Genomic DNA, 27769 nt, shown 5'->3' with positions numbered 1-27769 from the left:
AGAGGAGGGCGGAGCCTGTCATTTTGCCGAATATAGCCGCTGTCACATGCAGTCTCTGGGAGAGACAGAGAAAGCAGCTGGAGCTGGGCAGGGAAGGGGCACCGGGGCCAGTGCCCAGGGAGGAGCAAGGGGGGCATCGGGGCCAGGGGGGAGCAGCCAGAGGTAGGTGTGCAGGGCGGGCCCGGGGGGCTCAGCTGGAGCAGACTGCCCAGGGGGAAGGGGACGAGAAGGCAGTCAGTGGGAGACGGTTCCGGGGCGCAGCGGGACCCGAGGGACTGAGCTGAGCTGGGCGCACAAGGCAGGCGCAGGGAGCTGGGTGCACAGGGGAACCTGGGTGCCGGGGCCGTTTCTGGGGCCAAGTGCCCTGGTCACACTTGGTGGATCCCATCGGAGAAGGAGCCGGGGACAGCGCTGGCCCGGCAGAGGCAGGGACATGAAAGAGGCGCTGGACTGATCCCTTGCCCTCGGCGCTGACCCCCAGAGGCAGGGGGAGAAGCGGTTCCCTGCACCAGAGATGGGGGGGACGTGGCAGCCCCTGGGGGTCTGGTGGCTGCTGACAGCAATTCCCATCGCACAGGTAAGTGCAGTGCGGAGGCCCCGTGATTCCACCCCACCCATGGCCAACGCCCCAGGGTCCCTCCCGCGGGGGGCAGAGGAGGGGCCGTGGTGTGTGGGAGGGGGGCGCGCCTACACTGGCCGAAGGCATGGGTCAGCGACCCACTCTCATCACTGTGTGGCCCGGTGCCACTGGCCAGCCGAGACACGGTGTCCGCGGGCAGCCAGATGCGGGGGTCGCCGCCTCCAGGCACCACGGTGCTGAGGCCAGGGGCAGCGAGGCGTCTAACCGCACGGCGCTCCACGCCGGGTGACACGGGCTCCCTGTGCCGGGGCAGGCCAAGCCGGGGCTGGGTCGGTTCTCATGTCCTTGCCTACCCGTCCCCAGTGCTTAACTTAAGCACCTCTGGGCTTGGCAGTTCAGAGCCCCTGCATCTCTGGGCTTGCTGTGTTAGTTATGAAAGTAGAAACCAGGTCTGAACCACTGGAGCCATGCACCTCTTTCGTTACCAGCTGAGCACGGGCGTCCCCTGCCCCGAGGTTCCTCAGGCTGGCTCCTCCCCGGGGCAGCACTTAAAAGCGGCTGAGGGAAGGAAGCAGGGCTCGCCCCAGCGGCTCCCCAGCGGGATGAGAGAGGTCTGCCTGCCCTGGAGGTGGCTCCCCGAGACCCCTCTGCCCGCCTGGGCTTGCCCTGCTCTCTGAGCCTGGCCTGGCCCCGTCTGGGGGCTCTGGAGCGGGCTGCGGTGGGCGGCTGGCCGGGAAGGCTCTGAAACGCAGGGTTGAAAAGACACTTTCCGTTTCACCCTGCAGCGTGCAGCGAGTTTTTTCTTTCAAGGAACAAAAAGCCTCTTCCCGCCGCCTCCCCTCATGCCAGAGAGCTGCTGAGCCGGGAGCGGGGTTGCCAGGGCTAGGCGTGCCCCGGGAGCTCGGAGCAGAGCTGCCCCTTTGTGCGCTGGCTAATGTGATGGTGGTGAAGTGAGGCGGAACTCACGGGCTGGAAACAAACCTGCTGCTGAGAGCAGTCAGGGCTGCCGGCCAGGTCCCAGCGAGCGGCGGGGAAGGAGTGGGGCAGGCGGGCAGCAGCAAGCGCTGCTGGGCTCCTACAGAGACCGTGTCCCGGCACAGCTGCCTCTGCCCTCTCTGGAGTCAGTCGGGCTTCGGCATCCTCTGCTCCTCCCTGAATTACCCCGACCTGCCGAGGAACTGGAGAGCTCCTGGCTTGAGCCCCCCTTTGGCCCCTATTTCTCGTACTCATCTGATCTCCATCGCGGCGGTACCTGAGCATCTCGCAGCTTCATACCCCCGGCTGCCAGGCAGGACTGTCTGTGATCCCCACTGCACAGACGGGAGATGAGAGATGCTAAGGCATAGGCGCCCAACTCCCACCAGAATCACTAGAAGTTAGGCACCTAAATCCCTTTGGCTCCAGGCCTGAGTGACTTGGCCACGGGCCCACAGGGAGTCTGTCGCCAAGCAGAGAGCTGAGCGCGGGGCTCCAGAGTCCCGGGCGAGCAGCTAAATCTCGACTTCTTCCATCCTCTGCCCCTGCCTCGCCCCCAGGCAGAGGCACCTGAGTTCACCTGGGCACAGGGTCAGCCTCTCCTGCCCCGACTCTGCCCTCCACAGCCTGGCCTGGATGGGGAGCCAACAGGGACGGAAAAGCCCCGCACAGGCTTCCTCTATGCCTGGGCCCGGGGGTGGGCACACCCGAGGGGCAGCTGGATGAACTGCTCCCTGTCAGCCCAGCTCTGCCTGCCAGCCCGGTCCCCTTTGGGAGGCACCAGCAGTGGCCCAGCACAGCGCAATGGGCCCCCACCCCGCTGGAAGCAGGCCCCGCTCGCCAGGCACTGGGTATCAGTGCTGGGCGCGCCGATTCAGGGCTGGCCAGGGCTGGGGCAGCCTGCAGCTGAGGGCATGACCGGCTCTCCTCCCTCAGCTTGACTTGGGGACCCCTCAAAGCTCCTTGGGCCTTGGGCAGACGCCCCCAGAGAGCCAGGACGTGCTTTTCTCTGCACAGCCACTGGGCGACGTGACCCCCCTGCCCCGGGGCCGAGTCCACCTTGGCCTAGAGCCCTTTCCAGGGCCCTGAGGCAGGCGCCCTGAGAACTGGGGCCCCTGCAGGCCGGCTTTAGGGACAGCCTGACGTTAACCCCGCTGAGTTGGAGCGTGTTGGAGCTCAGCCCAGCTAGTCTAGTGGGCAGGGTTGTTACCTGCAGGACAGGGCCTGGAGACCAGGGGCTGCCCGGGCTCAGCAGTGCGAATCTCGCCTGGAGCTGGAGGGGCCCTTCCCGGCTCCGCCTGGCCATTGCTGCTGTCCCATTCCTCTTGCTGTGCCCCCAGCCCCGAGCCCCCCATAAGGGAGGGCAGGGCCCCAAGCTGGGAGCACAGCCAGGCGGGGCGTAGAACCCAGTGCCCCTGGTAGCCAGGGACTCCCCCGCCCCCAATTCCCTGGTGTCTCACCAGCACGTTCATCCTCCTGGGGGGCAGGTCCACCCATCACGCGGCAGTGCCGCTGTCTGTGAGGTGCAGAGGGACAGCGTTTGAATGTGGGGCCCCGGGTGCCCATCTGGGTGCCTGGTGCAGGATCCAACAGCCTGACAGGGCCGTTCTGTGCGCCGCTGCAGGGGAGCAAGAGGTGGCGAGAACTCCCCTGGCAACCCTGCCGTGCCCCCGTTGGAGTGGACGAGGAAGAGCATGGTGGGGCAGAGTCGTGGGCCCCCCGCAGATATGCCAGTCAGCCCAGCGGTGGTGTTCTGCTTGGCTGCTGCTCTGTGTCACCAGCACGTGACCGGCACCAGGAGCAAGGCGCAGGGCGGGAGCTGTGCCCTGGAGGCCCATCTCTGAGGCGCTGTCGGACCCGTTGCACTTTGCTCAGGGCTGTGACTAGCAACACAATCTGAGTAGCCCAGGCTACGGACCCAAAAGCAGCCCCTGAGCTGAGACACCTCTGTTTTGGGAAGTCTAATGCGGGTGCTCCGAGGCTGACCTGGCTTGAGTTACTTTAAAGTGACCTGAATCCTAATTTTAACAATACCCTTAACTCGGCCGCCCCCCTACTCCAGCCCCAACCCCGGGCTCCAGAACCGGCAGTACCGAAAACCAGAGGTCGCTTTTGACAATGTGCTTGGCTGTGAGGGTCAATACGGGAGGCCAAAGGCACCACTCAGTTCCTGGCGCTGCCCCTTAGATCCCAGCGCGGCAGCTGGGGATGAAAAAGCTGCCTCTCTTCCTTCCTTCCCAGAGCTGCGTGACTGTAGAGGTGACCCGCAGCTAGCATGGCTAACGCCAAGAGCTGGGATCCCCTTTCCCAGGTAGCTGGGAGATTCCCCCAATCTTCTGTGAGAGAGAATTCAGCCCCTGTGCCAGACCTCGCAGCCAGCCCGGAGACACTCGTGTTTGCCTCAGCTGTGGGTCTGGGCTGTGCAGTGGACAGAATGAGTTTCCAAAGCCGGCCGCTGTCTCCGTAGCTTGGATCTGTCCCAGCCGGACGTGGGCACTCAGGGTCTGGTGCTGCAGCCTCAGCTCCCCTTGGTTTAGGTGTGAATTGGGCACGCTTGGCACCACGCAGGATCGGGCCCCCAATAAGGAGGCCCCCACACCTGACTTGCCCACTCACCAGAGTCTCTGCACATCTGGGCTGAGTGATGAGATCAGAAGGACAGCTCAGCCCTAGGCCCGGAGGTCACGTCGGGCCAGCCTGTCGGCTGCCTTCTCCGCATGCTGATGCAGGGTTCTGAGCAGGACACGAAGCTCTGGAGAGAAGCTGGCCCATGAACAGGTGAAGAAACGGATGGAAACTGCTGAACTGGTGAAGGATCCAGACAGGTGTTTTCAACACACCCATCACCATGGCATCTGGGCGCAAACAAATTCACCCATGCACACCTCCCAGAAGTCCTTGGGGCAAGCCCTGGTTACACACATCACTGTGATCGAATCCCTGAGTACGCATTGTAAAGTACTGGCCAGGTGATTGAGCACGAGTCAGAGGGTCCCCTGCCCCTCAAACATTAAAACCTATGGAAACCAGGAACCACTCCAGCCCCCCATTCACACATGCAGGCCACTGAACCGAAGCATCCACCCACTAGCATGCAAACACCTTTTCCCTGCTTCTGCAACCAAACAATAGCGACCCACGGTGACGCCACGGAGCTTTCACCCAGAACCATGCACAGAACATTATACCAGCCTCTTGTTCATGCAGTTGGGGGAATCTGTTTTTTCACACAGCTGTGCACAAAATCACCAGTTCAAGATTATTGGGGTCTAGAGAGAGACTCTGAACCTGCCTTGCCTCGCACACAAAGCATGACCCTGTCCAGTGCGCCACTCGCCCACTGCAGGAAGGAGCGCCGTTGTGCTTCCAACGCTCCAACACAAAGGCAGGTTGACAGCACAATCGCACACAGAATATGCAGCACCTGGCTAGCGGATTTGACCTCCTTGTCCTTGAGTCCTTGTCCGCATGCTCTGGAGGCCACCAAGTGAGTCCGTTAGAGTTCCGGAGAGTGCCCATCTCTGTACCATAGAAACTCGTCCATAGTGCAGTCCTTTCCTACTGGGCAAAACAATCCCTTGTGCCACTAATTAGACAAATAGAATTACCTTTGACTTAATCACCAGATCATAACTCGATGGCTTTTATATAAAAGCAGAAATCATATGTGCCATAATGAACGAGGGAACCGGATGCAGCAGCACAAATAATATTCTTAGGCAGTCAGCTCTCTGCGGAGGGACTGTATCTTTGTTCTGTCGGCTAGCATCTCACACTGAGGGGTCCTGGTCTATGGCACTACAAAATAATAAACGTACAGTCAGCTGTCCGCATTTACTGTGCTCAAAAGACACACCGGAGAAATGCCTGGTCCAACTCCCATTAAAGTCAGCAGGAAGAGGTCTATCATTGATTTAAGTGGATCAGCCCATAAAATAGTAGAGCCGACGCAGGGGCAGAGTTAAGGTTGTTTGGGCACTGTTCAGTGAGAAGGTGTCGCTGTGTGTGAATTGGATGCTAAGGCTGGTGCCAGAAGTGTTTGTGGAATCTTATGATGTCCTGAGTCTTTAATGTTTGAGGGTTTTTTTGGCTGTGCTCAGTGGTCCTGTATGTCTGCTCTTGAACTGCACACACCAACCTAAACTGTAACCAGGGTTTTTGGATGGGAATTTCCCTTGTTGTTAGTAAGGTAGAATGCCGGGCGCCTTTGGATTTGAGTGGGAAGTTTGGTGTGTGTCTGCAGGAAGCTTGAGCCCTGGTTAATACTTTCTTTGTCAGAGGTGCAAAATTTTCCCAGGGCAGATCTGATAGTTTAACCAGCTCCTTAACTCCTCAGACTCCAGCCCTGCTCCTTACTGCTGTCTGGCTCCAGTCCCCAGCTAGCCGCTTCATTCACGGGCACCCGCCCACCGTAGCTCTACATGCCATTCTGCTCCCTGTGAGGAGGTCCATGGGAGGGAGCCCTGCTGAAGTAGGCTTGATAAAGTCCCTGGAGCAGGTTTGCCGTCTGATAGACCTTTGCCAGTCCATGTGGTCAAAAGTGCCTGCATATCAGAGCTTTGAGCCCCCTGCTGTCTCTGACTCTGTCCAGGTCTCGGTTCAGTTGCCCACTTCTCCCAACCATCTCAGCTCCTGGAATGCCGAGATAGTGATTCAGTGTCCTTGGGAAACCCCTGCTGGAAAACGCGTGGAAGGTATGAGAGGCTGTAGGAAAATCCCGCTTTGTAGCTGTGCATTCGATTTTTCCTTCCCAGGTGAAGCACTTTGCCCTTGTCTTTAGTGAATTTCATCTTGTTGAATTCAGACCAATTCTCCAATTTGTCAAGGTCATTTTGAATTTTAAACCTGTCCTCCACAGTGCTAGCGATCCCTCCCAGCTTGGTGTCATCTGCAGGTTTTATAAACATCCTCTCTGCTCCATTATCCAAGTCACCAATTAAAATATTGAATAGTACCGGACCCAGGACTGACCCCTGTGGAACCTCACTGGAAATGCCCTCCCATTTTGACAGCAAACCATTGACAACTACTTTCTCAGTACCGTCTTTCAACCAGTTGTGCACCCACCTCACAGTAATTTTATCTAGACCACATTTCCCTAGTTTACTTATAAGAATGTCATGCGGAACTGTGTCTAAAGCCGTACTAAAATCAAGGTATATCACGTCTACTGCTTCCCCACTATCCAGTAGGTTAGTAATCCTACCAAAGAAGGAAATTCAGTTGGTTTGGCATGATTTTTTCTTGACAAACCCATGCTGATATTCCTTATAACCCTATTATCCTCCAGCTGCTTACAAATTTATCATTGAATAATTTGCTCTAGTATCTTTCCAGGTATTGAAGTTAAGCTGACCGGTCTGTAATTCCCTGGGTCCTGCTTGTTCCCCCTTTTAAAGATAGGTACTATTTTTAGCACTTCTCCAGTCTTCTGGGACCTCACCTGTTCTCCAGGAGTTCTCAAAGATAATTGCTAAAGGCTCTGAGATTGCTTCAGCCAATTCCTTAAGTACCCTAGGACGAATTTCATCAGGCCTTGCTGACTTGAATACATCTAACTTATTTAAATAATCTTTAACCTGTTTTTCCCTATTTTGGCTTGTGTTCCTTCCCCCGGGTTGTCAGTATTAATTGTGCTGAGTATCTGCTCATCATTCACCTTTTTAGTGAAGAATGAAGCAAAATCGACATTAAGCACATCAACTTGCTTGTTGTCATCAGTTATGAGCTTTCCTTCCCCGCTAAGTAGAGGATCTACACTTTCCATCATCTTTCTCTTGCTCCTAATGTATTTAAAGAACCTCTTCTTCTTGTCTTTTGTGTTCCATGCCAGGTGTAACTTAGGGCTTGTCTACACTTACCTCGGCGATTTGCCGGCAGTTGTCCGGAGTTATGCAAAGTACGCAAAGAACTTTCATAACTCCCGTCGACTCCTGTGCATCTCTTCTGCGCGCCGTCTTCACTGCACTGCGCCAACGGGAACCGCGTTCCCGTCAACGCAGCGCTGCGCCACTGGAGGAGGTGGTTTCAGTGCGTCGACTAGGCTATGTCTACACTGTCGCTGCCGTCAGATCGACCTATCTGGATCGACTGAGCGGTCAGTGAAGAGGCAGATTATCCCACACTCGCTACTTAGGGGTTTCCTATGCCCTCCTCTGGAGCACTTGCTGCTGGTGCTGGCAGAGACAGGATACTGGACTGGGTGGACTATGGGTTGGATCCAGTTTGGTAATGCCCAACTTCCTGCCCAAAAGAAATGAATACCACTGAGGGAGGTGAAATAATTGACCTTACTGACTGCCTGTGCCTCCATGTGAGTGGGTAATGGCCAGGCCAACACACTAGCCATGGGAACAGAGCAGGACAGGGTCAAACTGGGACACTGCAGAATCAATTAGTAGATGCCCATATGGCTTTAGACCTGCTTCCTTTCAGTTTCTGCTGAACACAAGGGCTAATTCACTATCTATCTATCTATCTATCTATCTATCTCAGGTACTGCTATTATTACTGTTGCCATAGTATCTGACGAAGTGGGTTGCAGCCCACGAAAGCTTATGCCCACAGAAATGTGTTAGTCTTTCAGGTGCTACAGGACTCTCGTTGTTTTTTCATAGTATCTGAGCGCTTCACGCTCTGTACCGTATTGACCCTCAATTTGAGGCATGGCAGGGCTAGTCTGGGTGCCCAGTTTGAGACACCTAATGACTGATTTCCAAAGCGCTGAACCCTCGCCTCTCCCGCTGACGTCAGTGGGAGCCGTGGGTGCTTTAGCACCTCTGAGAGGCCAGGCCTAAGGTGTCTTGGGTTGAGCGGGCAGAAGTCTTGGGCGTTCTTTAAACGTTGATCTCAATCTCTCTGTGCCTCAGTTCTCCAGATGTAAAAATAGATGGAGAAAAACCAGGGTGATCGTGGTAATAAAGACGGTGCCGTGATGCACACGCCTCGGGGGTCGTATGGCATTTCCTAACTTTTGAGTACCTGACTTTGCACCCTGCCTGATGCTCTCTCCTTTGGTGTGGTGCAGAGTTCATGAATCGCTGTGGGATGCTTATGTAACTGTCCATTTTGATGGCAGGTTTATAACCTTCCTGTCCTTAAAAAAAATGTGCCAGCAATGGACTCTCCTGGGGTGATCCTGAAATCCAAACATGTCTGAGATTTCTCTCCCTAATGTCTCACTATTCTGTACATTCAGCACTTGTCCAGATGACAGAGCCTGAAACTTTAATGACCCCCCTATGCCTGCACTGCAGAGACACTTTCTGCCTGGCTTGTCTTGGAATAAGAGAAAAGTTTCGCTTTCCTACAACCACCCAGATATCTTCTCTTCAAACCTGGTAGAATGGACAGGACGAAGAACTCAGAAACATATTGCAGGCAACAACCCTGTCCTGGCTGAGAGAGGAATTCATTAGACATGCCCTCATAGGTGTTTTCTGTTTCTACTATATTTTGTTCTCTTGCTCTGTTTCAAATCCTCCTGGTCTCCCCCTGGTAATGGGGTCAGACAGCACAGATCTTCTGTAGGGCACCTCAGAAGAGACCCCTTAAACACAATGCGCTCAGAGGGTTATAAATAATGATTGTAATGTTTATTAACACTGTTCACAAGACAAAAATCATAAAGCAAAGGAAATATGATGTAAAGGGGCATAAAGAGTATGCACACCACTATGACTGCTTGGGCGGGGGCTAGCGGAAATATGAAACACAGGAGTATTTTGTCCTTGAGCAAAAGGCTCAAGAATTAAACCCCTTAAACTCCTAAGAGTTAAACCCCTTTAACGGCCTGTGTGCTGGTGTCTGTCCATTTCCTCTCGAAGGTACAGGCATCCCATCCGGAGTGCTCCATCATTCTGCGTTTCCAAGAGCAAGAGGCTGAGTGTCTGGAAATAATCAGGAGCGAAAACCAAAGCAACGAGTCCCCAGAGCCTTCCAGGTGGAAAGGTGAGTGAGTTCCAGCATCACTGGGTATTCTTGGAGCCTCCCTGAGGATTATATAGTGCTGATTATATAGTGCTGATTTTTAATCCCTTAAATGGCTTTTTATGCCTAAAAAAGAAGCAAAATGGGTCACAAACCTCATTTAAAAAAAGAAAGAGCCTTTGCAAGTCACTTTCAAAGACAGAGCTGAGGATGCGAAGGCCCAGAGGTGGGCAGAGAATGCGGCCGGAGATGTGTCTGGGTTAAAGTGGTTGTATTTTTTAAATCAAAACCTTGCAGCAACTTCATACCAGTCGACGCGGCAGTCAGGGATCGGGCCCTCTCTGTCTTGTTGGCCAGCTGTGTTGAAAATCTGTCCCAGGCACCAAGGTGCTAAGATGTTCCTAGTGCCTCCGCTCTGCTGTGCCACGACTCATGAGTTAATTGTGAACTATCAACGTTTGTGCCTGGGGATGCCTGGCCCCGGCCGCCTGGTGGCCACAGCCTCGAAATCCTTTCCAGCAGTTGTGCAGCGCGCACACAGGCAGCGAAACACAGACACCCGCCAATACTTCAAAAGCTAAACAGTTCCTCACTCCGGGGAAGTTTTCATTTAAGTTCAGCAGCGCCACTCAGAAGGAAAATTGTGGGAGGAAAAGCCTCTTGCTGGGATCCACACTCCTTCTTAGGGGAAAGGAAGCAGAGATTTGCTCTTGGCTTTGGGCTCCCGGGCGGATGTTCCTGCTCGTTATATAAACATTGCAGACCAACATTGCGCCCCCAACACAGAGCAGTGCAGCCTCGGGCCTGTGACCCTGATGCCATGGTCTCTGGGCCTTAGCCCCAGTCATGCCTCCTCCTGCCCCTCCCTCCTCTAGCCCATCTGCCCCACGATGTCCCTGTGTGGGAGGGGGCTTCTGTAGGGCCAGCGCGGAGCTGGAGGAGCCAATTCAGCCCCCAGCGAGGGGCATTTGCTGGGGGGCTGTGTGGTTGTTTGTGTCCCCTGGGCCCTAGTGGGGTGTGGGGAGCCGGGGCGCCTTTCTTTGTCTCTGGATCAGTGAAGCCAAGCTAACGCCACTCAGCTGATCCTGCTTGAATCGCTGCTCCAGGGCCTGTGTTAGTCTCCGGGCGGAGGGGGCTCCCGGAGCCGCGCCTGGTATAAATAGTTCATGCTAGGCCGCTCCTGCCCTGCACCGCTGAGCAATAGCCCAGCCGGGCTCGCACTGGGGAAAGGGGAGACCAGCCCAGCTGGGGGCAGCTTCCCCAGGGGCTCTGCTCCCTAAGGAAGCTCCAGGGGGGCAGCGCCCTGGGTTTGCTCCTCCGCAATGGATGCTTGGCACCGCCCGGCCCAGTGCAGGCTCCAATCCCCGATCGCCTCGCCAGGCAGACAGAGGAGGGCGGCGTCTTGGGGGGCAGGGGGCACGCAGGCACCGTCTGTCTGTGCGGTGGGAGCCTGGGGAGCACGTGGGGCCGACGCGGGCATTGAGGCCTTAGTGATAACGGCAGGGAGGGCAGCCTGGAGTGGCGGGCACAGGGCATTCCTGGGGGAAAGGGCCTGCCCGTCCCGCAGTCTGGTGTCACTGAATGACACGCACACACGCATGTGAGCGTTAGTACACACACAGACACACACAGACACACAGACTGCCAGTGTTCGTTTGAGTTCACTGTCTCCTCTCCTTCCGTAACCATCCCCCCCTCGCTCGCAGGGCGAAGAAGAGGCTAATGAAGGCAATAAACCCGTCAGCCTGCGGTGACTCCCCCTGAACTCATTGCTCCCTGCTGCTCTCTCCTCCCTGCAGTGGGAGACGGAAGTGGCCCAGCCGCTCTGTGGGCTGGCTGCCTGGGCGGGTGATGGACACCCCAGTGGCTGGGTTGGGCAGTGATGGGCTCCCAGACAGAGGGAGGGGAATTCCTGGGCTCTGTCATCCTCTCCGGAACCTGCTGAACCCTCCCTGCGCTGATCGTCAGCCTCCGGCTCACGACAGCACTTCTGAGGGGCAATGTGCCTGCCTTTGGCAGGGACCAGGCTGCACCCAGCGGCAGGCGCGCAGGAATTGCCATCCCTGACCAGAGCCGGGACCCAGCGGCTCTTGGCTCCGTGCCCGACAGTGCCCACAGCCAGATACGACAGGGGAGGTGCAGAGACCGAAGGGCCCTGGGTAAGATGACTCCTTCCCCCTCTCCAAATGAGACGGGCTGCCCGTGGTACTCTGCTCTCCACACGCAGCACCCAGCAGAGCTGAGAGGAGCCACTGCCAGCCAGGGGAATCTCTTTGCCAAGCCGTGCTGCTGCCTCCTTCTGGGGTTATGAAGCCCCTGGTTTAAATGGGGAAAGGAACACACAGATTGCCCTGTTCCTCCGCATTTCCTGCTCCTGTACTGCACACCACCTGCCACCCTCCTGCGGCCTGGGGTTTATCACAGGTCCAGGAAGGATTTTGTGGGGGTAACTGTTGCAATAAATTGCTGGTGCAAACCTGCTCTGCCTGACATTAAAGAGCCGCTGATTCATGGTGCCGAGCTCAGCGTACAGCACAGCTAAGGCCCTTCATTTTTGCTCTTTATTTTGTTTAAAATTTCCTGGGAATTTATGAGTGTTTACTTCAAAAATCAAAAAGCTGGTGAAAATCGGTGCAAGCAATTCACTGAGCAGTTTTCTGCGTAAATATCTCTTGCTTCTCCTGGTTTTGTTTTTTTTAAACTTAAAAAAAACCCCAACAAACCTTATGTTCTGAAACATAATCAGAAGCGGGTTTCATTTTTGATCCACGTTAGCGTGAAAAGTGGTTCACTGACTTTTATTTGCTTGAATGCTGATAACCAGCCCTGAATATCAGAATTCCTCCCAGGGCTGAGATTCTGCTTTTCACACAGCTCTGGTATCTATGGTTATGTGGAACCCAGCTGCACATGGTGGTTTTTTCACATTATTTTTGTGGTGTAAAGCGCACAAGACAAAACACATTGTCCGAGTAACAAACAGGTGGGACAGAACTATTTTTAGTGCCAATCAAACTGGACCAAGTCCAACCAACGCCGAGTAGCTATAGGAAAGTGAATATGGTCTTGGGGGATCTTGTAACTATGCTGTTAGGAGGGAATCCTATTTGGCTGCAGGACTTGTCTTCCCTTTGCAAATAGGAAGCTATTTTCCACTCCAGAGCCATGGTCTACAGGGACACACGTGGCAGTAGACCATAGAAACTCCTCAGTTCTAGGCCTGGCTCTGCCACTGAAGTGTGTGGCCTTGGGACAGTCATTTAACTGCTTGTTCTCAGTGCGATAATAATACTTGCCTATTGCACTGGGTGGACTAATTGGTTGATTATTTAATGTTTGTCAAGGGCTGCATGACCCTGACACAGCAAATCTAGCTGTTGTCAGACTTCAAGAAAAGAAATGACTGCTCCTTTGAGCAGGATTTATTCCCATTGGCTCTAGGGTATCTGTATTTTGTCTGGCTTCCTATGGATTTAGGAATCATCACATAAGTGAGAGACCCTCTCCACTGCACACACCCCTTCCCCGATGCTGCGTGCGTCCTAATTCCCACAGGGGGATCACATGGACGAGGAAGGAGTCCAGAGGATCAAATCTTTAAAGAACAGCTTGCTCCAGTGCAGCTGTTGTCCTCTTCCAGAACAACTACACCCCTGGTTGTGGAGGTGGGAAGCCACCAGCCGAATTCGGAGGCTGTGACACTGCCGCAGCCTCCCCTGCCTTTCGCGTTGAACAACAGCATGTGGAAGCATCGCCTCTGGTTTTATTTCTTACACCTCACTGAGGATCTGGTGTGAAATTTCTCCTTTACTGACTGCAGTGAGTCGGCCCAGGACTGGGGAGAAGGGAGCTGCGGTGGGGTAACCTCTCTGCAGATGGGGGCGCTGCATGCTGACGAGGGGAGGCCATGGGGTGGCAGCTGATGACCCCTCTCTCTTTTGGGGGTGACATGCCCGGGTCCCCATCATATTATGGATGCCGCTCTCCGGAGACTTGCTCATTTCCAACACCAACGCTAACATTGTCCTTGGTTCTCCCAGGTTGCCGGACGGATTGGGATGGCTTCAGCTGCTGGTCGGCGGTGTCCATCGGCCAGTCCCGAGCTGTGACCTGTCCAAAGATCTTTCAAGTATTCAAGAAATCACAAGGTGCGGTGCTGGGACCCCACAGTCCTCGAGCAAAGGGGCCGGTCCCCCTCAAAGCCACCATGCCGAGGGCTCTGTGCTCGGGTAGTCGAGTCCCCTCTCCCATCCCTTGCTGGGGGGGGCAGACTAGAGCTGGGTGAATTTCTTTCAGCTAACAGTCAGTTCACACAAAAATGCATTTTTACGGGGCTCTGAGACGGCCCACGAATTCGGGAGAAATTCAGTGAATAGGAAAAAAAAAAGGAAGAATATTTTTGAAAAGCTGAAAAGTTTTGCTTTGGCCATTTCGGTCTCAGATGCAGGGAAACGTTTCATTCGATCCCAAACAAAAGTGTTTTGCTTTGGTCACCGAACCGAAAGATCAGGGGTTTGCTCCATTCTAGCGGAGGCCAATCCTACGGCCCTTGGGGAGGGCAGGGATTCATCCAGGAATCGCCCCACACCTTCATCAGTGGAGACGCAGCCCAAATGCCCTCCAGTATCCATCGCCCAGCCGCCAGCCAGGTGCCTCCTCCCCTTTGGGCTCTGGCTGGTTCTGGCTTCAGGTGCCGTGTGGAACAGGCCCACAGGCTGCTTCCAGCGCCAGCCCCCAGCCGTGTCTCAGCTCCCTGTGTCTCTGCAGCAGCAGCAGCATGTGCCCTGGCTTTCTCCATGGCGCCCTCTCCTCCAGGGCCAGAAGTCGGGTCTCTAATCCTGCCAGTCCCTTAGCTCTACAGGCCTTTCCGACTGCTGATACAGGGAAAGGGGCTGCCCGAAGGAAGGAGAGGGCTTTTCCCATGGGCAGTCCTGTGTCTGCCTGCAGGTGGAGTGACCTCTCTGGACAGCAGGGGCAGACACTAAGAGACACAGCGGAGAGAGAAAGAGGGCACCAGGCTAGCCAGCAGGGTCAGAAGAGGGTGTCGTGGGACCGACTCACCCCTTGGGACCAATTCATGCGCACCCTGGCCCTGAACAGGCGGGGGCGCTCCGCACCGTTAGGAGCGGGACATGTGCAGAGGACGAGGGAGAAGCTGCTGCCGGGCCCTAGCCATGCCATCCCAGTGCCCTGCAGCTTTCTGGGCAGCCTCTCAAATTCCACCCCACCTTGAAGGGGCAGGGGCAGAAGCTGAATTTAATAGGCCACTTCCAACGCCATCGTCACAGAGCGAGCCGGGGGAGGACGGTCTGATGTAAAGGGCACCAGAAAGCAAAGCTCTTCCGCTTCCATTCAGCCTGGTTCGCTGCCCGTGTTTCCTGACCTGTGTAGTGTGGCGTTCTGGCTCCGGGCAGTGGTGCCCTGGACATGCACCTTCACCCGTTACCCCTGGGCAGCAGAAGGGCCCAGTCAAAAGTGCATGGGCCTGGGGCAAGTTTTATTCCTGGCTCTGCTGCTGGGTGACCCTGGTGCATTGCTTTGCTGCTCTGTGCCTCACTTTCCCCGTCTGTAAAATGAGGATAATGATGCTTGGCCAAGCGCTGCGAGATCTCCTGAAGAGAAGCGCTAGATACAAGCTGGGTATTATTATTATTTCAAAGCTGGGCAGAATACAGCTTTAACTTTAACTGCAGCCAAGCAGAGGGTTGGGGGCCAAGCCAGGATCTAGGGGGTCGAGGGAAAGGTCCTTGTAAGACCTTGGCTTTGTCACTGCAGCGTTGATAAGCAGGAACTGCACGGAGTCCGGCTGGAGCGACCAAAGCCCGTCGTACCACAAGGCCTGCGAGCTGAATGGCAGCAGTAAGGACGCAGAAGCCAAGGCAAGTGCAGCCGGGGTCGGTGCTGGGGCGTGGGGCGGGGGCTGCTCCCCCCACTGCAAGGCAGCCGCTTTACGGAAATGTTGTTTAAAAATGAACCAGCCCGGCACTAATTAAACACCGGGGAGGGCCCATGTCTGCAGCCAGCTGTGTCCCACTTAATGGGAAGGCTGGGTCCCCTGGGGCTGGTGGGCTGGGTCCCCTGGGGCTGGTGGGCGGCTTGCCAGGGTCTCTCTGGGGCAGTCCGGGTCCCCCTGGGCCCTCATGGGCGATAGCATGAATGCAGCAGGGCCCGCAGTCTGCCCGCAGCGTGTCACCCCCTCCCCACCACCCACTGCGCGGCAGGGAGCTGCGTCTCCAGGGGGTCAGTGGTGCTCCTGGCTGCACGGCTGTGCCTTAATGTCCACACACCTGCCTGGCTCTGCCGCCGGGACCTGGTAACTCGGCTGTGCCTTTCTCCTCCAGGAGGCCTACTTTGCCACCGTGAAGGTGCTTTATACCTGCGGCTACTCCGCTTCCCTGGCTGCTCTGCTCCTGGCCGTCGGCATCTTCTCCTGCTTCAGGTAGGGCTCCGCACGCCGGGGCAGGGCAGGCAGCAGCTGAGCCCCCCGCCTGCCGCCAGCTCCGCTCCTGGGCCCAGTTGCTCACAGACTTGGGTTCCGGGCGTTCGTGGTGAAGCGTGACACAAGCCAAGCAGAGCAGGGGCTGTAGCAGGCGGCGCTGAGCCAGTGGGGGCATGGGAGAATGTGGGAGACATTTACTGCTGGGAGGAAAGAGGGATGCTTACAGGCAAAGGCAAAGGGGGGGGGCTGTAAGATGGAATCTGCCCCCCACCCACGCACAGATACAGAGCAGGGACACGGAGCCTGTGGGCTGCTGCCAGGTCAGGGTCCATCTACACTGGAGCTGGGGTGCCGGGGGCGGGCAGGTAATCTCCACTGTGGGTAGACATACACATGCTGTCTTTGAATGGGCTAGCGCTGCAAAGAGCAGCATGGGCGCGGCGGCACAAACGACCCCATGGGCTAACTGCTCGAGTCCATGCCCATCCTCGGAGACCCGAGGTATGTGCCAGATCAGCCTGTCCTCTCCATATAACATCTGAGCTGCACTGATTACAAAGGCCCCATTCTCCACCAACCTGCACTTGGAGCCTTCATTCCCCCCCAGGCAAAGTGCGGGGAAAATCCAGCGTTCCGATCTGGCAGCGTTTCACGCTGGTGTCCATGCAGGTGGGAGACTCAGAGACAATTCACTGTCCCGTTATTTGAACAGTAATAAATCACAGCACAAAATACCTGACGCCACCTCTGCAGACCCAGCTGGTCTTACCCTGACACTGCCAAGCGCTGGTCACTCAGATGATGTCAGAGATGAGAGAAATTCATGTTTTGCTTCTCAGTTCTAGCTGAAGAAGCGAAGCCCATCTGAGAAACAGCCTGCAGGGAACAGGCGTGACTTGAACTCTGCAATCTTTGTGGTCAATGTTTGAATGCTTCTGTCCTCGTAATGCGCTGTCTGTTGTATCTGGGGATAACGGATCCACCTTGTCGCGAAGTAGAAACTAGAGCTCTCTGGGCCACTGTTCAGTGTTGGGGCCTTGGGGGTCTCTGGCTATAAAGGCTGAGCGTTCAAGCCCCCTGGGTATAGATCTGAAATTAACGTAGCAATTCCCCCCTCCCCCCGCCCCAGCGTGGCTATCCTGTGGTTTCATTAATTACATCTAACACCTATACCCCAGGTAAAGAAACGAAGGGAAGAGAAGGATGGGTGATAGACGTGTTAGACAAGGGCGAGCCAGGGAAACAGGATACGATTTGATGGACAGGTTAGGAATCCGGCGTTTGGAAGGCTGAATCAGACCAGGTATCCATCTAGGTCCTGTCTTCAAGAGGGCTAGAAGCAGCTGCGTCAGAGGAAGGTGCAAGGTGGGATAACTTGTCCCTAGGGAAAGTCTCCTCCTCCCCCCTTGCGGGGAGCAGCAGGTCAAGAACGTGGGGTTGCAGAGTCCTGGGGCAGCAGCCATCTCTATGTCAGTGCCTCACGGCTCTGGCTGTAGTTGCACTTGGCAGGTGGTCCACACAGCAGAGGACGTGCCAGCCACGCTGGGCTGACTGACGGGGCACCGCCGATTGGCCTGGAAATACTATTGAAGCCTGGGGAGGGGAGAGGAAGTTCGACTTTGGTGCCGCTGACTGCTTCATGGATGCAGAGATGGCTTGGGCGCTGTGAGTTCTCATCCAACAGAAACCCACGCCTGGTCTTGTGGCAACGATAGATGGGACCCTCCTAGCCTCAGGATCAGAGACTCAGGAGACGGTGCCACTAGAGACTGTGGTATAGGGGCACCACGCAGCATTGCAGTTCAGTATCATCCATTTCCCTTTGATCTTTGGCATGACTTGGCTGGCATGTCACCATCTGCACATCCGCTGGTGAGAGCAAAGAGCTGTCTTCTCTTCCATTTACTGCCGGCCGGTCTGCCTGTGCACTGGGGACCACAAATCCCTGGATCCTGGGTCTTCTTTCCAGACAACAGCTACACCAGCATTGTTTGGACCCTGTGCCGCAGCCATTGGCCGGGTTATATGCTCTTCAGAAATGACCCTCTGTGTTCCCGAAAGACAGATCTGCAGCCCAGAGCCAGAGTTCCATAGGGCTGAATCTATGAGATGTCAGAGCTGGAGCCTGCAGTCCTGCTAGTACAGCCAGGAAAACCTAGCTAAGCGATTCATCTGCCACCCAACATCTCCTGCCAGAGCGCCAGTTCTTTTCTAAAGAAAAGAAATGGGTTCCTTTCCCAGGTGTCTGGCTGGTGGGTCTTGCCCACATGCTCAGGGTCTAACTGATCGCCATATTTGGGGTTGGAAAGGAATTTTCCCTCGGGTCAGATTGGCAGAGACCCTGGGGGTTTTTTTGCTTTCCTCTGCGGCAGGGGGCATGGGTCACTTGTAGGTTTAAACTAGTGTAAATGGTGGATTCTCTGTCACTTGAAGTCTTTAAACCGTGATCTGAGGATGTCAGTAACTCAGCCAGAGGTTCGGGGTCTATTACAGGAGTGGGTGGGTGAGGTTCTGTGGCCTGCGATGTGCAGGAGGTCAGACGAGATGAACACGATGGTCCCTTCTGACCTTAAAGGCTATGAGTCACTGTGTAGACTTCCAGGCTATGGTTTGGAACCGATCACCTCTGCCACTGATCCCGGAACTGTTGGAGCACATCTGATCTGCTCAGGTGTTCACCAAACAGAATCTTTGAGGGGCCAGTGCTCTGAGGTGGTTCTGAGAATCCTCTGTCTCAGTGCCTGGCTGGGTCTTGCTCACACGCTCAGGGGCAAACTGAGCTGCCAGATCTGGGACCAGGAGGAATTCCCCCCAGGGCAGAGTGAGGGACTTGGTTGTGGGGCGGAGCAGGCAGCCATTTTCCTCTGCATCCTGGGGCGTGGATTGAATGCAGCGATCACCAGGGCATATCTCACCCAGTCAATTCCCAGGTCTCTGCCAATGCCACACTGCTGCTCCGTGTTGAGACACTGAAATGCTTTAGTGACTAGTCCCGAGGGAAATGCAATGGCCTGTGCTATACAGGGGGTGAGTCTAGATGGTCTAATGGTCGCCTCTCGCTTTAACCTCTATGAAGTAATGGCCATCGGTGCTATATCCATCTCCAGCACAGTCCGTGTCAAATTCATCCCTCATGCAGCCCCACGTCTCCAGCAGGCTGTGCTGAATTTGGCCCTTAGAGTGGAAGGCGCGGGCGAGGCCCGGCTGTGACCGTATGTCTGTGTTTGCCACAAAGAACGCAGAGCCCCTGGGCTTGTCTCCTTTCCACAGGAAGCTTCACTGCACCAGGAATTCCATCCACATCCACTTCTTTGCCTCCTTCATATTACGGGGGGCTGCCGTGTTCATCAAAGATGCCGTGCTCTTCGCAGACCAGGCCATCGATCACTGCACAATGTCAACGGTAAGAGGTGCTCAGCAGATGGGGTTCGCTCCTTCCAGGGCCAGGAAGGATGCATCAACCTGCAGGTGAGCAGGCGCTGGGAAGTGTCCATGTGAACCTTTTCCTCTCTTCCTTACTAGGTGAACTGCAAAGTGGCCATTGCCTTCTTCCAGTACTCAGTGCTGGCCAACTTCTACTGGCTCCTGGTGGAGGGCATGTACCTGCAGACACTGCTGCTGCTCACCTTCACCTCTGACAAGAGATATTTTTGGTGGTACACCCTGATCGGCTGGGGTGAGTACCACGTATGCTGTGAAATGGGCTAAATCTGGGCTGTCCATAACAAAAGCCATTAAGGAAGGGCTGGAGGCTCTAGGCTTTCTCCTAGAACAACCCACCGGCTGGCGATTGTACACCAAACCAGTGCTGGAATCGTTTTGGGGTTTTTTTGCACAAAACTTCTCTTCTGTGGAAACAAATGCGGATTTGGCAATGCCGAAATAGCTTGTGAATTTGGATCCATTTTGTCAACCTGTTTTGGTCAAAACAAAAAAAAATTGCAGAAAAAAACGAGCAGTTGCATTTTTGAGCCAAAACAATTTTTTTTTTAAACTTTTCAATGTGCCAAAAATTTTGGAAAGTTTCATTTTTGGTTCAGCCTGAAATACATTTTTCTCCACTTCTTTTAATTTTAATTTTCCGTGAACCAAAACATCTGTTAATTGCCTGGTTCTATACCACTGACTCTCTGTCACATACCTTCTCAGACTGGCTCCCTTGACAGCAGCAGAGGTAGGCATGGTCCAGTGGCTAGCGTACTACAGTGGTATTCTGGAGATGATTCCTTTCTCTGTTGTGGGACCTTGGCTAAGTTGTGTGGTCTCCCTGGGCTTTAGTGACTACCTATGTAATAAGGATAATAGTCCTGTTCAGAGGGGGCTTGTGAGGCAGGCATTGATTTTGTTAATGGGGGACCACGTAATTATCTAAAACAGAAGAATTGGTGCTTGGTCATTGATTTCAACAGAGCCAGGATTTCACCCTGGATCTTTGGGGCAAAGATGTTTATCTTTTATGTTTATCATCTAGCAACCGTGGCCTCTGAATGCTGCCATAATGTAAGAGTTCTCTTCTGCAGAGTCAGTCCTTCTGTAGAGAGCCCACTTTTAGGTTAACTATGGTTTTTTGGGGCAGGCCGGGCATGGACAGATCCCAAAAATGAAAAAAACCCACCACCTGTTTCACAAAAGTATTTGAAAATTCCAAGTTGGGTTCACTAGGGAGTTTGAAACGGGCCCCCTCTTTGTGTGTCAGAACTATTTTTGTACTGACGTTTTGACAGACATTTGTTGAAATATTTCATTTCTTAAAAAAATTGGTTTTTGATAAATGAAAAATGTCAATGATTTAAAAAAAAAAGGTAGACAAAGGTGTCATTAAAATTGTCATGCAAAACTGACAGCGCTGCTAACGCTGACAGCCTGCCACAAAGGATTCGGTAAAAGGCTGGTTTTTGCATTGAAAAAATCTTCTGTTCCAAATACCTCAAGTTCCACCTGACCCAGCACAACAAAGGATCCAGGTGCTGCTGGAGACGAGGCAGGACATCAAGGGCTTGTGTACAGGGCAGGGTCACAGCATGAGACAGGACAGGTGAAAATACTGCAGACTTCTCAGCCCCCAGCTATCTGAAGATCTCAACAATCAGAGCAAAAAGTCCCAGGTCCCTGCTCTCACCACTGGACCGTGCTGTCATGTGTGATTCCTTTTACGTACCTTTTTTTGATGGGGTGGCGGCGGCCTGGCATCATGAACCTCTTCTGCCAGCTCCCCAGAGGCCGGCACAGCCAGAGATATGCACCTCCCCATCGTCCTGCCCACACCAGGGCAGGGGCCACACGCCCACACCGAGAGGCACAAGCTTTGAGCAGCGTGGGAAGCATCCCTTGAGCATCAGCTGCCCTGACGCCAGTGGTTGGCAGCCATGGGAGGGGCTCCCCAGGTCTGCGCTGGGCAGAGGGGGGCTGGAGAGCCTCTCCCCCCACGGAGATGGAAGTGCTGTGGCTTTGCGACGATCTGTTATCTGTGTGGCGTGGGAGCTCCCTGCACGGTCCCTGGAGGACTCCACTGTCCTGTGGGAGAATAACTGGCCTCTCTCCCTGCAGGTGTTCCTCTGCTCACCGTAAGCCTGTGGATCTTTGCCCGGCTACAATACGACAACCACGGGTAAGAACAGCCTGTTCCCCACCCCCCCACCTCATTTATCTAGGGGGTCCTGTCTTAACCCCGCGTGTCCCGAGTGAGCTCAGGCCTGGGGTGGGAGAGGGGGGTGAATGGCACCAGATGAGCTACACAAGCTCCAGGTCTAGTGAGCAGCCATCACACACACACACACACACCCACACACCTCCACACACCCCCACACACCTCCACACACGCGCGCGCACTCTCAGAATCAGAGACAGTCCCTGGCCCTGTGCAAAGCTTGCAGACACGAAACCCGGCGGTGACTTTGCCACACGATGGATGGAGCTGAGAGTCGCCCGACTCCGACAGGGGCCGACAACCAGCCTTTAGCTGGGAACAGCGGCTAATTGTTGCTGAGACGGGCTGGATCCAGGCAGGGCTCTGTAGCTTGCTAGCAACGCCCCGGACATCCAGACTCAGATGAGAGCCAGTGTCATCTCCCTGCTCCAAACTCACAGGGAGGCCGGAGCTGTTCACAGGCACCCCTGCCGCAGGGACCAACAGCACAAGGAGCTGGTAGCACTTCTGTGCTGAGCCCTGCTGTCTCTCTCCTAGGTGCTGGGATGACTATGCCAGTCTGTACTGGTGGGTGATCAAGGCTCCCATTCTCTTTGCCATCTTTGTGAGTATGCCGCGGGGCCTTTTACTTTGTAAACGTGGGGCTTGGAAGGCAAGTGGAGTGAGACTGGACGGGCAGCCTCCCTGGGTGTGCTGCCGTCCTCGAGGTGTGCTGTGCCTGGCCTGGGAGACTGGGACTCCTGCAGGGAGATGGCAGAAGGTGGCCTGTGGGTCAGGGAAAATCGTCGGGTGGTTGGTTCTGCTCAGAGGCTGCGACAAACCTTCTCTCCCTTTCGCAAGGTGAACTTCCTCATATTCCTGAACGTGATCCGAATGTTAGTGCAGAAGATTCGATCCCCGGATATCGGCAAAAACTACAAGCAGCAGTATATGTAAGCAGAGTGTTAGCCCTTCCTGCCCCAGGAGTCAGGGCCCCTTCCCCAGGCCGGATAAAACCACTTGGCTCCATGACCATATAGATGGCCCGGTCCCAGGAAATGTGATCCCTTCCCCTGCATGGTGCTTAGGCCTGGCTTGGCCAGCCAGGGTGCTTCCCAAGGCTTACCATTTCAGCAGGCCAGTGGCTGTTCCGCTTGGGTGGCACACGGGCATGATGAGGAGGATGGGTGGCATACAGGGCTTTCCAAAGCTCACAGAGAAACTGAGCTTATACATATCGAGCCAGATCCTTCGCTGGCACCGGCACTGGCACTGACTGCAGTGGAGCTACACCAATGTATACATCTGTCCCCAGTCACTTGCTGACACCGATTCAGGACCAGAACAGAAAATACCAAGTGGCCCCAACTCCAGGACGGGGCTATCCTAGGAGGGAGCGCAGTGCTGGGGTCTGTATGTATCAGCTCATAAAATCAGGCGCTGTAACAGCACCCCTCATTGATCCCACGGCCCCCCAGGGCTACATGGATCTCGGCCACAGCAGAATCTTTGGGCCATGAGTAAGGCTAAGATTTAGTCGTGGCTCGTTTAGACGCAACCCATGACCTGTCCATGACTTTTACTATAAATATCCCTGGTTAATCTTAGCTGCTCACAGGGCGCCGCTACTCTGTGGGGCCCCAAGGGAGGGAACTAGTTGCCCCCGGCCACCCGCTGCTCCAAGGCCCCCAGGGATCACTTCCCGATGGCCCCCGGGGCTGCTGCTTTAGCTGGTGCTCAGGCCACCCCGAAGACGGCTGCTGCTCCGGCAGTCCCTGGGGCTGCCCCCGGGACCACTGCTCGGGTGGTCCCCAGAGCCACCCACACCTGACCCAGCTAAAACAACAAATGCAAAACCCGCAGATGTATCTCCATGGCTGTGGTGATCAGCTCCCCGCACAAAGCAGCTTTCAAGATCCATGGGTCCTACACATGCTTATTGCGACACATGGTGTACCTCATCCACTGCATTCAATGCCCCAAGAGCAACTAGGTGGGGGAGACCAGACCATCCCTGCACTCTTGGGTGAACTCACACAGGAAAATGCTAAAAGACAAAAACACCCTGTCACCTGTGGGTGAACACGTCACAAAGCCATTGCTTCATATCTGACCTCTCAGTCCACATTCTCAAAGAGGAACCTGAGATATTAAGTTCATAACTTTGCTAGACACTAAAAACTAAGGACTAACGCCTTGTCTACCTTTCCACTTATGTCGGAAAACTTTTATCACTCAGGGATGTGAAAAAACCACCCCCCTGAGCAACTTAAGTTTTGCTGGCGTAGGCGCTCGGGGGGACTGCGCTGTGTTTGTGGGAGATGGTCTTTTTCACACCCCTGAGCAACAAATGTTTTGCCAATGTAAGTGCTAGTGTAGACAAGACTAAAATAGAGACCCTGGATTTATGGTTTATTTCAACAATTGATAACCCACAAACAACCCCCCTACCCCAGCTTTTTTTCCTCTCTCTCCTTTCCCCCCTATAACTGAAGGGGCGTTAATGGGCCACTTCACCTTGAATGGGCCCTTGAAATATGTGCTAACTACTTATGCGAAACGAGCTGTTCCACCTTGTATGTAGCTGTGATGCTGGGAGCACCTCTCCCACAGCTGAAGAAGAGCTCCGCGGGGCTGGAAAGCTGGTCTCCAATAAAAGATATTCCCTCCCCCACCTTGCCTCTCTAATATCCTGGGACCAACTGACTACAACAACTGGGTCACTTTTCCTGACCACTCCCCCTGCAGCTGCAAGCCACGCTTCTTCTGCAACAAGCCACGTGCTGCGCCTCTTAGACGTGGGGGGAAAGGCCAGCTGCACGATTCTGTTTTCATGCTTTCCCGGTAGCGCTGTTACCTGGGCGGGGAGAGCGTTTTTCCTTCATGAGCAGCACAAACAGGGCGATTCTTGTATCACCGGAACCTGACTGTCACTTTGGTTCTCCCCAGGAGACTGGCAAAATCCACGCTGCTCCTCATCCCCCTCTTTGGGGTTCACTACGTGGTATTCGCCCTCTTCCCCGAACACGTTGGCGTCGAAGCGAGACTCTATTTCGAGCTGGTGCTTGGCTCCTATCAGGTACTGGAGTGAGGCAGCGGCTGGGCCACAGAGGGGCAATAAGAGAAGCCACAGCTGTGAACCTGGGCCCAGTTTCTCTCTCCCTGTGACACCCACCCGCAGTCCCCTGCATCCGGTGCCCCTGCCACACATCAGCGCAGGGCAGGGAGGGGCTGCCGCGGGCGGGCAGAGCCAGGAGATGGGGATTATTTCTTTATTTTTAAAAATAACCAATACAAAATCAGGGAGGGAAATAAAGTCAAAGGAGACACCTGGCTGTCCACGAACGCACACGGGGTGTCACCCATTTGCTGCATGTCAAACTGACAGCCAGGGGGTGGCTGTACCCCGCTCAGTACGACCTCTAGCACAGAACAGGTTCCTCTCCCAGCCACGTGGCAGTGGGTGCCGGCCCTGGGCTCACCACACCTGCTGTGTCCTCCAGCCCTGGGCTTCGGTTGCCCGGCCACAGGGCTCCGGGCTCCAACCCTGGGCTCTGGCCCCAGGCTCAACCTCCCCCACATCACCCCTGGCCCACGCTGCCTTTCCCGGCCCCCCATCCATGCCTCCATCGCCCTGGCCCTCGCTGCCTCCCCTAGCTCCCCATTTATCCTCCCAGGCCCCCATTGCCTCCCTATCCACCTTCCCATCCAGGGCTTACTTTGTCCCCCAGCTTGTTCCAGGCTGAGCAGGTCTGCTGCGAAAAGTGATATTTGTGTGTTTGTGAATATCACTTTCCACTGCCTCCCAGCTAGCTAGCAAGTCTGCTGCTGCGAAACCTGCTATTAACAAACATACAAACATCACTTGTCACAGAAGCAGACTTACTAGCTAGCAAGTCTTTAAACCAAAAAAGCAAAAGAAACAACATCAGAAATTGTCAGAGCAGCCACCAGCGAGAGTTGGTGGACAGAGACAACTCTCCTAGGAGGATTCCAACCCAGGGGCTTTCCATGAGGTGGAGAAATCCAGCAACGTTTTTGTTTTGTGAAACTTCTTCTCCTCCCTTTTATATTTCAGGGGTTCCTGGTGGCTTTTCTGTACTGCTTCCTGAATGGGGAGGTGAGTGACTTTCCTCCAACACACACGTATACACCCATGCACGCACCCACACACGTGTGTGCACACAAATTCACACGTAAACACACACGTGCACACGCAGACAGATACCTGCAATGCACCCACCTGTACACCCACCACGCATGTGCACATGCACTGTTCCGTCTCAGGGATCCTCTCAGCACAGCAACCCTTTCTGATTAAGCTCCCCAGTGCAGTGTCTAGCACAGGGGTTGTGTCCTTATAACTTTGTTCCTCCTAGGCAACAGCTCGAGAGCTGCTGCCGTCTGTGGTGGTTAAAGGGGCTCCCTGGGTGCTGCGGGGGCTCCGACACTGGGATGCTAAATCAGCTGAGCTAACGCGATGTAAAACCACCTTTCATTGGCCTGTAGACACGAGACCCCTGCAGCTCTGTGGCCCTTCCTGCGAGACTCTCAGAACCCTTTGTCAGACCTGAGTGAGTCCTCGAGCCCTGGGCTGGGAGGGTCCGTGTTCTGGCCTCCGTTTCCTATGTGGGGACAGCCCGGCTTTTCCCAGCACTATTCTACTGTGATTGTCTGCTGGGCTGTTCCAGGTGCAGGCCGAGATCCAGAGGAACTGGGGCAAATGGCAGTCATCCATGGAGAGCAACGTCTTCAACCTGATGACCCAAGACTTCACGGCCTGAGAAGGGGAAAGGGTCGGTGATAAATAGCTTCCCAAGGACTGACCACTACTCCATCCCCCGCTGCAGCAGCCCCGGCCGGGAGCAAAGCAGTGCCTTGCATTCCACTTTGCCACTCAGTTTGCTTCTGCTTCCGGGGCCAGACACACAGAGAAGGGGACTCACACACTCGTAGATCCCCCCGCAGCTCATTCCCAGAGGCTGGTGCAGGGTCGTATTCTGCACTGTGTTCTCCAGGGCTGTGCCCAGCTTTGTGCGTAATGTTCCAAGGAACAGAGCTTCCTCCCCTTCCCTCCGGGAAATGACCCCACAGGCAAAGATTTTGCCCTTGGGAAGTTTCCAGGGACTCAGGCTGCATTCTCCTTTCCATCACCTTCCTCCTCGTTATACTCCGTGCTCTGCTCTAACTCCTCTTCCTCCGCGCCGCGGACCCCCAGCCCTTCTCTCAGCTTCGCAGTGGGGTTGCCCTTCCTGTAAATGCTTAGGATTTTTCTCCATCTTTCTGGTCCTGAGCTGCACAGGAAGGAACGCAGCGTCACCCAGTGCGGCCTGCCCAGGGCTAGATGCCAGCGTCGCCCGGCGTGGCCTTTCCGGGCCGTAGAGAGAGAGGCAGTTGTATTCCCGCGCCGTGAGGTGCTGCCTGCCCAGAATGTCCCTCTTCTGCTGCCACAGGGCGTTTCTTCTCTGCACTCACGCCCAGGGCATCTAAGCCTTGTTCCTTGGCAGGTTTTTCTCCTCCCCCTAAGACACTTTTTCTCAGGTGGCTTTGCATGTTTCCATGCTGAATCTTATTTGGTGATTTTCTGGGGTTCCCGTTCCGCTCCCTGGGGCTCACAGCTCGTCCTGCCCTAGCACCATCTGCAGAGTTCATCAGCATGCGACTTTCTGCCTCTACCCAGTCCAGGAAGGAAGATGTTAGATGAGGGCAGCCCTAGCACAAAACACCTCCCCAGCTCCGTGCCTTGCTGTTCACCCCCGGCTCACACTTCGCTTGATACTTCCCCCTTTGGCTTTGGTCCTTTAGCCACGTTCCCGCCCACAGGACAGGCGTCATACACCCAGCAACTGGAATGCAGCATTCCCTCTTGGGCGAGAAGCCATTACTAGCTATAGGCCCTGCTTCACTCCTACTTTTCTAGACTCTTAATGGTACCTTGGCTGCACTCAGGCCCCGTGCACGGGGTGACGCTCACCCTGTAGCGTGCAGGTTTTGTGAGACACTGAGCTGGGTTCTCCCCAGAGCTGAGCACCAGGGGCTGGGTGCACACAGGGTGCTGAGCGCTTCAGAAAATCTGGCCCTGTGTCAAGCCACCAGCAGTCGTCCCGCACTATCAGGCAGAAGTTAAACCATGCCAGTCATTCCTATTCCGGGCTCCTTTCACATTCAGGTGTAATAAAGCTGCTTCAGACATGACTGTGTTATGGCGTGTGCCTCCAGA

At 55.0% G+C, this 27769-nt stretch overlaps 1 protein-coding gene across 1 annotated transcript; it reads left to right on the top strand.

Annotated features, from left to right (window-relative positions):
* The first annotated feature begins 514 nt into the window (after nucleotides 1-514).
* Nucleotides 515-27744, top strand: LOC137158511 (vasoactive intestinal polypeptide receptor 1-like). The gene is made up of 13 exons (XM_067556298.1): nucleotides 515-577; nucleotides 9382-9505; nucleotides 13525-13632; nucleotides 15260-15363; nucleotides 15826-15923; nucleotides 19194-19326; nucleotides 19446-19599; nucleotides 21471-21531; nucleotides 22108-22174; nucleotides 22411-22502; nucleotides 24499-24628; nucleotides 25628-25669; nucleotides 26241-27744. Exons 1-13 carry the CDS (start codon nucleotides 515-517, stop codon nucleotides 26331-26333), a joined length of 1269 nt encoding a protein of 422 aa, XP_067412399.1. The 3' UTR covers nucleotides 26334-27744.
* Nucleotides 27745-27769: the final 25 nt, after the last annotated feature.

This window comes from Emydura macquarii, unplaced genomic scaffold (assembly GCF_026122565.2).
Source record: "Emydura macquarii macquarii isolate MOO-44397 ecotype Brisbane River unplaced genomic scaffold, CSIRO-AGI_Emac_v2 contig_1692, whole genome shotgun sequence".
Lineage (NCBI taxonomy): Eukaryota > Metazoa > Chordata > Testudines > Chelidae > Emydura > Emydura macquarii.
This window is presented reverse-complemented; position numbering and strand designations above follow the sequence as displayed.

Excerpts from the sequence above, each read along its gene's own strand:
- LOC137158511 (XM_067556298.1), top strand. The coding sequence starts at position 515 with ATGGGGGGGACGTGGCAGCCCCTGGGGGTCTGGTGGCTGCTGACAGCA. Across the intron at positions 19,600-21,470 it reads GTACACCCTGATCGGCTGGG|GTGTTCCTCTGCTCACCGTA; the intron begins GTGAGTACCACG and ends CTCTCCCTGCAG. Across the intron at positions 22,503-24,498 it reads AACTACAAGCAGCAGTATAT|GAGACTGGCAAAATCCACGC; the intron begins GTAAGCAGAGTG and ends GGTTCTCCCCAG.